Source organism: Schistocerca cancellata, chromosome 4 (genome assembly GCF_023864275.1).
Source record: "Schistocerca cancellata isolate TAMUIC-IGC-003103 chromosome 4, iqSchCanc2.1, whole genome shotgun sequence".
Classification (NCBI taxonomy): domain Eukaryota; kingdom Metazoa; phylum Arthropoda; class Insecta; order Orthoptera; family Acrididae; genus Schistocerca; species Schistocerca cancellata.
Window position 1 is genome coordinate 186,243,779 of NC_064629.1, and position 13,118 is coordinate 186,256,896.

General features: G+C 42.4%; 1 protein-coding gene across 1 annotated transcript in view; it reads right to left on the minus strand.

Moving 5' to 3' along the window:
• Nucleotides 1-378: 378 nt before the first annotated feature.
• Nucleotides 379-13,118, minus strand: part of LOC126183986 (kinesin-like protein KIF16B) — an 84,711-nt gene continuing 71,971 nt past the window's right edge. Inside the window, exons 4-5 of the mRNA XM_049926338.1 lie at nucleotides 1,965-2,209; nucleotides 379-534 (exon numbers count right to left, since the gene is read on the minus strand). Coding sequence (XP_049782295.1) covers nucleotides 379-534; nucleotides 1,965-2,209 — 401 coding nt within the window. The remainder of the gene's footprint in view (nucleotides 535-1,964; nucleotides 2,210-13,118) is intronic.

The following is a 13,118-nucleotide window of genomic DNA, read 5'->3' on the forward strand; positions in this document are numbered from 1 at the left end:
GTGCCATGTGCGTGCAGGGTCCACCATATGGGTCCGTTGTCTCCATTTTGCTCTATCACGGGCTGCATCTGGGTGGATGTTCACACATTTAAGGTCTTTATGAATTGTATCGGCCCATCATTGCTTAGGTCATACTTAGGGTGTACTGCTGACTACTTCAAGCGTGTAACCCACCTTGGCAATAGAGTCATCACTAGCCCGTAAAAAATGCCCAAACCATCGAAGATGATACACACACACATCTTGATCTTACAAAAAACAGACACAGGAAAAATAATCCCCTAATCAATATTGTTTTTGATATATAATTCCAATATACTATCAAATAGATTATTTAACTATAGTACACAGAATTGAAAGATTAATCATCGCTTCAAGTCATACTCTAAAACCAACATGTGTAAATGCTGTATCACCACATGGACTATCTTTTTCTTTCTCTACCTCTTCCATTTGTTTCTGCAACTTGATTCTTTCTTTTTCCAGTTCTTTTACCTTCTGGTGTAGCCTGAGAACCAATTGAACACCTTCAGTCTGAAAACAAAGAAAGCACTGAAAAGTATGACTAAAGCACATGAATCAATAATAAAGCTTCCTTTCTGGTAGAGTTTTATTTCCATATCTTGTATTTTTGAGGTGTAAAGCCTGGTTTTCAAGAATATTAGCAAACAGTAGAATGCAGAGTTTGAGACTGGTTAGAGAGCTATTTTGAATACTGTATTTTGTCCCAACTGATGCATGAAAAAGGAGATTAAAGTTAACATTAGTTGCAGCAGGAGGAATATGGAAATGGAATTCATCAGACTAATTATAAGTCACCTCTCTGGAGACCTGAAGAAAGATGTATGTGGCCACAGATTTGCTATGGATGAAGAGGTGCATGACTGGGTACAATCATGGTTTGGTAGACAACCACAAACATGTTTCCATGATGGTATTGACTGTGTATCACATAGTGGGTTAAGTTTATCAACAGTTATGGTGATTACTTTCAAAATAATGAACAGTTCAGTTACTTTTTCCATCTGATTTCCAGGTAAATTCATTACATTTTATATTTTCTACAAAGTGGTAAAATGAATAAAATTGGAAACATGTTTGCACATACTTTTTTGACCATACACACTATAATGAAATTTATTTTGGAAGCTTCAAATGGCTGACAGTTCTTGCAGTAACTCGAGGAATGGTATTCTGCGTGCGCTCTACTGGGACAACATTCAGGAATATGACAGGAATGATCATTTGGAGGGGAGGGGGGGGGGGGGAGGAGAATTATAATCTAGTGAACTTGGGCTCTAAAATGCATACCTTAAGATCTGTGAGCACTTATTCAGTAGAAGAGAGACATTTCTCAGTAGCAAAGATGTACATATTCTCATAGAGCTTAAGGAATGCATTTTAGAGCTCGTGCTTACTAGACTTTTTTCCTTGGAATGGTCTTTGTCATATCCCTGAATATAGACCATTCCTCTTGGGACACCTGTATAAAGCCCAAAAGGCCATGGTATGTACTTTAACATGGAAAAAAATTGACTTATTGGTAGATACTTTGCTACAGATGAAGATATTCAAATTATAACCCTGTTTATGGTTCATTTTACAAGTGCTGGAACAACCAAAGTGATCATACATTCATCATCAGGTGGATATATTTAAATTAACAGAGAATAATATTGATACTGTTCCACCTACTTCAGCAAGCTGTGGAACTAGAGTAACAATTTTTTTTTCTTTTGCTACAATTCCCTTCCTCCTTTTAACATTCACACGAGACAAGCCTGAAGTTTTAATTATTATTTTGAATTTGAAAAATATGCAAAGACATAATTGTTTAATCTGTGTAAGTTATCTGATTCCGCATTACACCAAAATGCATTTCACCTACAAGTAAATCCCATAGTATACAGACATTGTAAACACAAGATAAACACAGTGGGGATAATAAAGGAATAAAAACTTACATCTTCCCCATGCTCAGGTACACCACTTATAGTTTTATCTTGTGCACTAACAGTGATTGGACTATAAAAAGAACACTGATGAGTACTTTTAGAATGCCCATGCCATTGCAGGTGACCCATTTCATTCTTCAAGCTTTCATTTTGTTTTTTCAATAGGTTGTGCTCTTCCAGGAGTTTCTGATATCCATCTCTATCTTTGCTCAGCATCAGACTTTTTAGCTCAACACAGGCCTGTAGATTCTCTACTAAAATTAAAGAAAATTATTGCGTAACATCACTAAAATATATACCATTTAGGGTAGCATGTCCAGTAGAAACAATTAACTACAGTATATCCTTAAAAGGGTGTTTTCATTTTACCATACATAATATACTAGTCTCAATAAATGTTGATAGCATCAAAAGAAGCATTATTGGAAATACAAATCTGAGTGACAACAAAGTAAGTGTATAAATTTTTTTTAGTGCCATGGAATAATAATACAAACATGAATTTCTGATAAATTTAAGCTCAACTATAATCAGATAGTAAATGCTTGTTTGCATAAGTCACAAACTGAAAAAGCTGTTGCTCTACTGCATAATTTTACACTCCTGTATACATAGTACAAGGTGCTGCTTTTGTATTCAAAGGAATTTTTATAAGGGATACTGACAGTTAAAAATTACACACAAAGTCTTGTCAATTTTGAATATTTCTGGCTCAATAATGAAAAATAATGGGCCAGAATGAAGTTCTCAAATGAGTTTAAATGCAATGTCATTTTTACAAGAATGTTGTTTCAAGATTCAACAATGTGTGAGAATAGAAGAGATGAAAATATTTCTTAGTGACACTTTCCACACAGTAGCTGCTTGGTGTCAGCTAGGTAGTTCAATCACAAGCTTTCTTGCGATTTTTTAAAATATGAGTGGCAGGATAAATTGTTATAAGAATGATTATATTTGACATCTGCAGGCTTTTCTTCTCCCATCAATATGGTCCTGCAATATTACAATGAATTAACAATTACAATTAAAAATTAACAATTACATGAAATAAAAACACCTTGATATGAAAGTTGGTCCAAACATACAGATGCATTCACTATCAAAGAGAACTTTATACACATACAGCTGAGGAAAAGATACCAATGTGTTTAGCATACTCTAAAGATATGAGCCTATATCGGGCTAGGGGTATCATAAATCCCATATGCTCTCCTAAATAACATCTCAGTGAAAGTGCCTTATAAATGCCTCTGTTTGGCCTGTTACCAACTATTAAGTGTGCATCTACATTCTGTGATTCTGTGGATAACTGATAAGCAATGGTGTCACGTTCTGTTGTTGGAGACAAGTATGGAACACATGATAGGGAGGGGTATGGTTGATGGTCTCCCAAACCTAGCATAAGGTGGGAGACACCTCAACCAGTCACCCACCCCCACCACAAAAGTAGTTGAAAAAATTTTGTTGTTGCTGTTGTTGTTGTTGTTGTCATCTTCAGTCCAAAGACTGGTTTGATGCAGTTCTGTGTGCTGCTCTATCCTGTGCAAGCCTCTTCATCTCTGTGTAACTACTGTAACCAACATCCTTCTGAATTTGCTTACTGCATCCATCTCTTAGTCTCCCTCTATGATTTTTACCCCACACACTCCCCTCCAGTACTAATTTGGTGATCCCCTGACGTGTCCTACCAACCAATCCCTTCTCTAATTCAGTTGTACCACAAAATTCTCATCTCCTCAATTCCATTCACTCAATACTCAATGTTAACAAATTTCTCTCCTTCAGAAATGTTTTTCTTACCATTACCAGTCTACATTTTATATCCTCCCTACTTCAACCATCATCAGTTATTTCACTTCCCAAACAGCAAAACTCATTTCCCAATCTAATTCTTTGAGCATCACCTTATTTAATTCTATTACATTCCATTATCCTCATTTTGCATCTTATATCCTCTTTTCAAGACACTATCCATTATGTTCAACTGTTCTTCCAAGTCCTTTGCTGCCTCTGGCAGAATTACAATGTCATTGGCAAACATCAAAGTTTTTATTTCTTCTCCCTGGGCTTCTAATTCCTACTCCAAATTTTTCTTTTGTTTCTCTTACAGCTTCCTCAATACACAGAATAAAGAACATCAGGGATAGGCTACAAGCCCATCTTACTCCCCTCTCAACCACTGCTTCCCTTTTGGGCACCTTGACTCTTACAACTGCCATCTGGTTTCTGCACAAATTGTAAATAGCTCTTTGCTCTCTGTATCTTACCCCTACCACCTTTAGAATTTGAAAGAGTGTATTCCAGTCAACATGGTCAAAAGCTTTCTCAAAGTCTACAAATGCTAGAAATGTAGGGTTATCTTTTCTTAACCTATCTCTATGAGAAGTCGTCGTATTGCCTCATGTGTTCCTACATTTCTATGAAAACCAAACTGATCCTCCCCAAGTTGGCCTCCACCAACTTTTCCATTATTCTGTAAAGGATTCATGTTAATATTCTGCAACCGTGACTTATTAAGCTGATAGTTCAGTAATTTTCACACCTCTCAGCTCCTGTCCTCTTTGGAATTGGAATTACTACATTCCTCTTGATGTCTGCAGTTATTTCACCTGTCTCATACATCTTGCTTACTAGGTGGAAGAGTTTTGTCATGGCTGGCTCTCCCAAGGCCATCAGTAGCCCTAACATAATGTTGTCTACTCCTGGGGCCTTATTTTCACTTAAGTCTTATAGTGTTTTGTCAAATTCTCCATGCAGTATCATATCTCCCTTCTCATCTTCATCTATGTCCTCATCCATTTCCATAATGTTGCCCTGAAGTACATCTCCCTTGTATAGACTCTCTACATGCTCCTTCCACCTTTCTGCTTTCCCTTCTTTGCTTAGGACTGGTTTTCCACCTGAGCTCTTGATATTCATACAGGTGGTTCTCTCTTCTCCGAAGGTCTCTCTAATTTTCCTGTATGCAACATCAATCTTACCATTAGTAATATATGCTTCCACATCTTTACATTTGTCCTCTAGCCATTCTTGCTTAACCATTTTGCACTTTCTGTTGATCTCATTTTTGAAACATTTGTATTCCCTTTCACCTACCTCATTTATTGCATGTTTACATTTTCTCATTTCACTGATTAAATTCAATATCTTTTATGTTACCCAATGATTTCTACTACATCTTTTTACCTAGTTTGAACTCTTCTGCCTTCACTATTTCATCTCTCAAAGCTACTCATTCTTCTTCTACTGCATTCCTTTCCACTGTTCTTGTCAGTCATTCTCTAATGCTCCTTCTGAAATGCTCTACAACCTCTGGTTCTTTCAGTTTATCCAGGTCCCATCTCCTTAAATTCCTGCCTTTTTGCGGTTTCTTCAGTATTAATCTACAGTTTCATAACAAATAAATTGTGGTGAGAGTCCACATCTGCCCCTGTAAATGTCTTACAGTTTAAAACTGGCTCAGAAATCTCTGTCTTGCCATTGTATAACAATCTGAAACCTTCTGGTGTCTCCAGATCTCTTTCACATATGCAACCTTCTTTCACAATTCTTAAACCAAGTGTTAGTTATGATTAAATTATGTCCTGTGCAAAGTTCTACCAGGCAGCTTCCTCTTTCATTCTTTTCCCTCTTTCTCTTCCTTTTCCTACAGTCAAATTCCAGTCCCCCATGACTATTAAATTTTCATCTCCCTTAACTATCTGACAAATTTCTTTTTCCTCACCATACATTTCCTTAATCTCCTCTTCATCTGCAGAGCTAGTTGGCATATAAACTTGTACTACCATGGTGGGTGTGGGCTTTGTGTCTAACTTTGCTACAATAAGGCATTCACTATGCTGGTCGTAGTAGCTTACTTGTGTTTGTATTTTGTTATTAATTATTACACCAACTCCTGCAAAGCCCCTACTTGATTTTGAATTTATAACCCTGTATTCACCTCACTAGAAGTCCTTCTGTTCCTCTTGCCACCGAACTTCACTAATTCCCAGTATATCTAGCTTTAACCTATCCACTTCCTTTTCAAATTTTCTAACCTACCTGCCTGATTAAGGAATCTAACATTCCACACACTGATCTGCAGAATGCCAGTTTTGTTTCTTCTGATAATGACATCCTCCTGAGTATTCCCCACCCAGCGATCTGAACGGGGGACTATTTTACCTCCAGAATATTTTACTTAAGAGGATGTCATTATCATGTAACCATGCAGTAGAGCTGCAGTTTTAGTTTTCTCTTGCTTTCAGCTGTTCACAGTACCAGCACAGTGAGGCCATTGTGGTTGATTTCACAAAGCCAGATCAGTCAATCATCCAGACTGTTGACCCTGCAACTACAGAAGAAGCTGCTGCCCCTCTTCAGGAACAACATGTTTGCCTGGCCTCTTGACAGATACCCCTCCATTGTGGTTGCACCTCCATTACGGCTATCCACGTCGTTGAGGCATGTAAGCCTTCCCACCCATGGCAAGGTCCATGGTTCATGGGAGAGAAAACATCATATCTGACAAAAAACAATTTCATGGAGAACAATAGGAAACCAGTCCAACTGCCCACGAGTCGATTGTCAATATTAGAGGCAAAGAATTAAAGCCAGGAGGGGGGCACTCGACCAGGCTGTGTGTACTGCTGTCTGTAAGGTCCCATAACCACACTGTGGAGGTAGCTTGTTACATGAAGTAAAGGTGTGAGTTAGTCTGGTATGAGTGATAAGGAAGCGACATAGAACAGTAGATTCCTTCTGGGAGGGATGGAAGGACGAGTGGCATGTAGCAGTAGTCTCCCTGATAGTGTGGAGTTTATTAGAAGGGGCAGTAGCCCACCAGATGTTCCAACTCAGTCTGAGCAGAGACTATTTGCATTGGCAAATGTCCATCTTGGGTGATCGAAGTATATGTAGGCATTTAATTGCTTCTATAGTCAAATGGTCAGCCAGTTCATTCCATTGGATAGCCACATGACTTAGAGATCAGAGAAAGACAACTATGCAGGCAGTGTGACTAAGGTAAGAGAGGTTATAAGTAGCAGATATTACAGGATGACAAGAATAGCATTAGATAAATGTCCAGATAATTGTTCCTTGAGCCACAAATTAAAAAGCTATTAATGGAGGCCAATTTAAGAAAACTTAACGCTCTGTTAATGGCTATCAGCTTCACTGTGTGAACACTACATGTTCCTGGGGCTGAATGTTTCTCCTGACTGGTGAGAGATGTAAAAGCACGTGTCATCCTGTCTATGGTTTCAGAGCATAAACGAGAGGTAACACCCTGATACTAAAACTCAAAGTAACAGATGCTGAAAAGTCATGGTGGAAATGTGAACTCTACAACCTTTAAACAGATTGGTCTTAATTCATAGCTTGGGTATTTACCAAAGGGGAGGATGCAGAGAGTATGTTCTCAAGAAGTTAAATGGAGATCCCAGCACAGGGCTGTGAGACATACGCCAACTGGTAATCCTATCTGGGGGTTGGTGTCAGGAGATCAATGCCCCTCATATGCAAAAAATATGTTGGGTTGGGTTGATTTGGGTGAGGAGACCAAACTGCAAGGTCATTGGTCTCATTGGATTAAGGAAGGATGGAGAAGGAAGTGAACCATCCCAGCATTTGCCTGAACTGATTTAGGGACATCACAGAAAGTCTAAATCAGGATGGCCGGACAGTGTATTGAACCGTTGTCCTCCTGAAAGCAGGTCCAGTGTGCTAACCACTGCGAGACTTCGCTCGGTCAAAAATGTGTGATCAGTTGGATGATTAGGGAATTGTCTAATGGTAACAGCATAAGTGAGAAACAGTTGGTACTGTCAGATATAAAGATGGAAGATTCTTGCTTCAGCAAGAAGTCTGTCTAGGGGACTAGTCAGGAAGGTGCCAGTGGCCAGTCTTGCCCCAGGATGATTGACTGGGTCTAACAGTTTCAAAATGTAAAAGGGTGCCAAAACACAAACCTGGCAACCATAGTCCAACTGTGGCAATAGCAGCGCCTGATAAATACAGAGAAGAGTAGTGCAATCAGCACCTAAAGAGGTGTGGGCAAGAAAGCAGAGACTGTTAAGCTTCTGCAGGCAGATAGTCTTTAGTTGACAAACATCGTGCGGCCAAGTCAGTGTTGAGGCTAACTGACAGATCTGTCAATTGACAAAGGGTTTTTGCCTAGCTTAAGAACTGGTATGATGATACTACCCAACCATTGTGAAGAGAAATATGGTTAAAGATCCTCGGTAGATGGAGCAACTGAGTAATATTCATTCAGATGTTGGATCATCTGATAATGAATTTAATCAAGGCCTGGGACCATACTGTGAGACGAGGAAAGTGCCTGAAGTAGTTCCAATGCAGTGAAATGTTCACAGTGCTCCCTACGTTCATTTTTACTGCATTTAATTAGATAGTAAATGCTCAGAATTTAGTTGCCTGAAAGGGAGGATGGTTGTCTGTGAAGGATGTTGTTTAAGTTGTTTAACAGATCTTCAGCAGTCCTGAATAGGCATTGCAGTTTCTTTGGTCCACCATGGCACATACAATGGTGGAGGCAACCTTCAGAAAGAGGAATAGCAGTTCCAGCAGCATGGGAGATTGTATCAAAGACATCTCCCACAACCTTGTTGAAGCAATTTGACAGACAGGGGACAAAGATGATAGCAAAAGCATACAACTGTCATTGGCTCTCCGAAGTGCCAAACATGGTTATTGATCCATACGGCTGTGACAAGTGATAGGACACTGAAAAATGGTCACTGTATGAAGATCGTTGTGTACAGGCCATTGTAGCGAAGCCATGAGCTTAGGGGAAAGAGATCACAAGGTCAGCAGCCGAATAGGTGCTATGGGAAGCAAAAAAGTGGCTAGGAGTATTGTCATTGAGGGGAGACAGACCAAGATTGGAAAGAAGATGGCTAATCAGAAGGCCAACCAGAAGAAATGGAACATCCCTAGGGCATGGTGGTGTGCACTGTAATTGTAAAGTAAGAGGAAAGGGCAGGATTGATTGATTAATTGAGAGAGTATGGGACCAAACAGTGAAGTTATCAGTCCCGCGATTCCAAAGGGGGTTACATAAGAAAGAGAGTCCGCTAGAAATGAAAAGAGGAGTCAAATTATAAAAGAATGAACATTAAAAACACATAGTATAAGCATAAAAGGTGAGGACAAATCTAAAAACTGGAAAAAGGGGAGGGGGTGGTGGGGAGGGGGTGGTGGGGGGAGGCAGCCATGGGATCACAGACCATGAAGTCTGCAAAAGGAGTCCCAATCACAACCAACCCGTCTCTGCTCCAAGACAAAAGGAGAACCTCATATCTGGAAATAAAAACCACTTTCATGGAGTAATGAGGACCAGGTCAATCATCTGTGAATCATCCGCTAATATTAAATTTAAGGAAGCAGGAAGACTATACTTAGCACGAAGGGTCGAAAGAAGGAACATGCCACCAATATGCGAGATATCGCCAGTTGTCACAACCACATTGTGGGGGTGGGTCGTTATGTAGGAGGAAACAATGGGTGATCCGGGTATGGCCAATAAGTAAACAACATAAAACAGTGGACTCCTGAGAGGGGGCAGAAAGAAATGCCCCAAACTGCAGTAGACTCCTTGATTGTGCGGAGTTTATTACTGTGAGCAGTAGCACTCCAGATGGCATTCTACTGTTGGGCAGAGAGAGATTTGACATGGATCCACATATCAGCAGCTGGAATCTTGAAAGGAAAAGGGGGGGGGGGGGGGGGGGTAAGTATCTGCTTCTCTAGCCAAATGGTCAGCCAATTCATTCCCTGGGATTCCCCCATGACTTTGGACCCAGAGAAAGATGACTTAACAGGCAGCATGCTCAAGGGCAGAGAGAAAGTCATGGATGGCAGAGACCAACGGGTGATGAGAGTAGCATCGATCAATAGCCTGAAGGCTGCTCATGGAGTCTGAATAAATTAAAACACTATGGAGGGAGGCATGAGAAACAAAAAGGAGGGCCCTGTAAATGGCTAGAAGCTCTGCTGTAAATACACTACATGATCCTGGCAATAAATAGTGCTCAAAGCTGGTAGTCTTAGAACCATCAGAGTAAAAGAAGGTGGTACCCTGGAACTCTGCAAGGATGGTACATACAAGATGCCAGTAAACCACAGGAGCAACGGAGATCTTAGGACCCTGGAAAAGAGCGGTCCTAATCCGTGGTCTAGGCACCATCCAAGAGGGGGAGTTTATGGGAGGAAAGAAAGACATGGGGTGCAGTCCAGTGAGTGCAGATGGAGATCCCGACAGAGGGTAGTGAGATGCATGCCAACCGGCAATCCCACCCTTGGGCAGGTGTTAGGAGGGAGACATTCCTCATTGGTGAAGAACACAATGTATACGGGATGGTCAAGGAAGTGGTGAATGTCAACTGCATAAGAAACAAGGAGTTGGCTCCATTGGACGTGTATGGGGGAGGGGTAATCCCTGCTTATGTGAGGAGACTATCAACAGGACTAGTGCGAAAGGCACCAATAGCCAGATGCACCCCACAATGATGGACAGGGTCAAGGAGTTTCAAAGTGGAAGGAGCTGCTGAACCATAAACCTGACTACCATAATAGATAATAGAGTCAGGACAAAACTGGAGCATGGTGGGGAAGGAGGAGGAGGAGGAGGAGGAGGAGGAGGAGGAGGAGGAGAAGGAGGAGGAGGAGAGTGGAATGGTCTGCACCCCAAGATGTGTGGGCCAGGAGGTGGAGAGCATTAAGCTTCCGTGTGCATGTAGTCTTTAGGTGGTGAATGTGGGGCAGCCATGTCAGCTTGTTATAAAAAATAAGGCCCAAGAAACGGGACTGTGTTACAACATCAAGGAGCTGGTTGCCTAAGTAAAGTTCTGGATCAGGGTGTACTGTAGGTTGACAACAAAAATGCATAACCTGCGTTCTGGAGGAGGAAAACTGGAAGCCATGGGTGGTGGCCCACACAGAGGCCCATCGGATGGTGCCTTGGATCTGGCACTCAGCAGACACCATTGAGTGGGAGCTGCACCAGGTGCAAAAATTGTCAATGTACAATGCCAGGGTAACCAGAGGCCCAACAGAGGTCACAAGCCCATTAATGGCAGTGAGGAAGAGAGTGACATTTAGCACAGAACCCTGTGGTGAAGTGCCAACTTGAACCTGGAAGAGCCAGTAAGATAAAAACTCACAGACAAAAATCTGAAGAGGACCATGGAAGCCCCAGTCATGGAGGGTAACTAAAATGTGATGGCACCAAACCATGTCTTACACCTTATGTAGGTAAAAGAACAGTGGGACAAGGTGCCAGCAGTGAGTAAAAGCCTGTCAGATGGCCGATTCCAATCAGAGTAAATCGTCAGGAGGAGAACGGCTAAAAGACACAGACCTGATGCACTTCCAAATCCTCACATACAGAGGCAAAACAAGATGAGAAGAAACACACTAAAAAAGGAAAGGAAACGCAAGGAAAAGAGAACAGAAGGGAAACAAGGAGGTAATCGTGACTGGCGGACTTCTTACCTAAAACCTGGGTGAGCCAGTCACCCAGCAGCACATTAAAACCCTCTCCCTAAAATCCGAGGCAACAAATTGAACAGGACACAAAACCTTAAGACCTTAACCACAGTCATTGTGTCGTCTTGCAAAATAGAGGGCAAATCCGGTGGCAAAGAAACCACCGCCCTCTGGTCAGAGAATAAAAGACAGTCAAGTAAAATGTGGCGGACAGTAATCTGGACACCATAAGCACTGCAGACTGGGGGGTCCTCCCGCCGGAGTAAAAAACCATGCATTAAGGGACTGTGCCTGATGCGAAGGCGAGTGAGGAGAACCTCATCCCACCTGCACGACTGGTAGGATGTACGCCATGGCCGCGTGGTGCCCTTGACCAGACGCAGCTTATTTTCACCGACTGCCAGCCATTCCTCTTCCCACTGACGCATAACACAAAAACGCAGGAGGGAGGTAACAGCATGGAGGGGGACGGCACATTCAACAATGTGAGGGAGGGAACATGCATCTTTGGCAGCCACATCCGCCAGTTCGTTTCCCCTAATACCCATGTGCCCTGGCACCCAGCAGAAAGAAACCTCCTTCCCCTTCCGTTGCAGGTGGAGTAGGGCATCATGGATGTTCTGGACGACCGTATCCGCTGGGTACAAGTGTTGCATGGTCTGAAGGGCACTCAGGGAGTCAGGAAAGATGAGAAACTTAAGACTGGGAACACATCTCATCTGCTCCAATGCCCACAAGATTGCAAACAATTCGGCATCAAAGATGGTAAACACTGCAGGAAGCCGTAACTTGATGACACGATCAGGGAAAACAACAGCACAACCAACAGAGTCCCCCTGTTTAGAGCCATCCGTAAATACTGGTACATGGTCAGGATGCTGGTGTAAAATATCAGAAAATAAGGAGGTAAAAACAAACGCAGGAGTGCAGCTCCTCCGGTACTCCGACAAGTCTAAAAGGACGCTGGGCCTCTGGAGCAACCAGGGAGGCAGGCGGGTAAAACTCTAGCAAATGCTTGGCACGAATCCCAAATGGTCTCGTTGCCCTGGGACGACTGGAAAAGAGAGGTTCCATAGGCGGTAGGGCAATGGTAGGGTACGCAGGGGAGGTAGGACAGGCAAGGAATTGACACACCTGTCGCACCATGAGGAGTTTCCACCGGATGGCGAGCGGCGGATCCCCTGCCTCAGCACACAGGCTGGGGATGGGCTGGTACGGAAGGCACCAGTGGCCAGCCTGATACCCTCATGGTGTACTGCGTCAAGAATCTTCAGATACCAAGGCCTTGCAGACCCATAAACGGTGCAACCATAGTCAAGACGCGATCGGACGAAAGCCCTATAAAACTGCAGCAGACGCGCCCGATCTGCTCCCCAGGACCAATGGCTCAGACACTTCAAAATATTCAGTGCCTTCAGGGCCCGCACCTTGAGGTCTTTAAGGTGAGGCTACCACGACAACTTTGAATGAAAAGTGAGGCCCAGGAACCTCACAGTGTCGCTAAAAGGAAGAATGGTGTCCCTCAGACGCAATTCAGGGGAGGTAAAAAGACGTCGAGAACGATTAAAATGAACACACACACATTTATCTGCAGAAAAGGTAAAACCCATCTTCACAGTCCATGCCTCTAATCACTTTATCGTAAGCTGCAACTGCCGACTAGCAGTGAGAAGA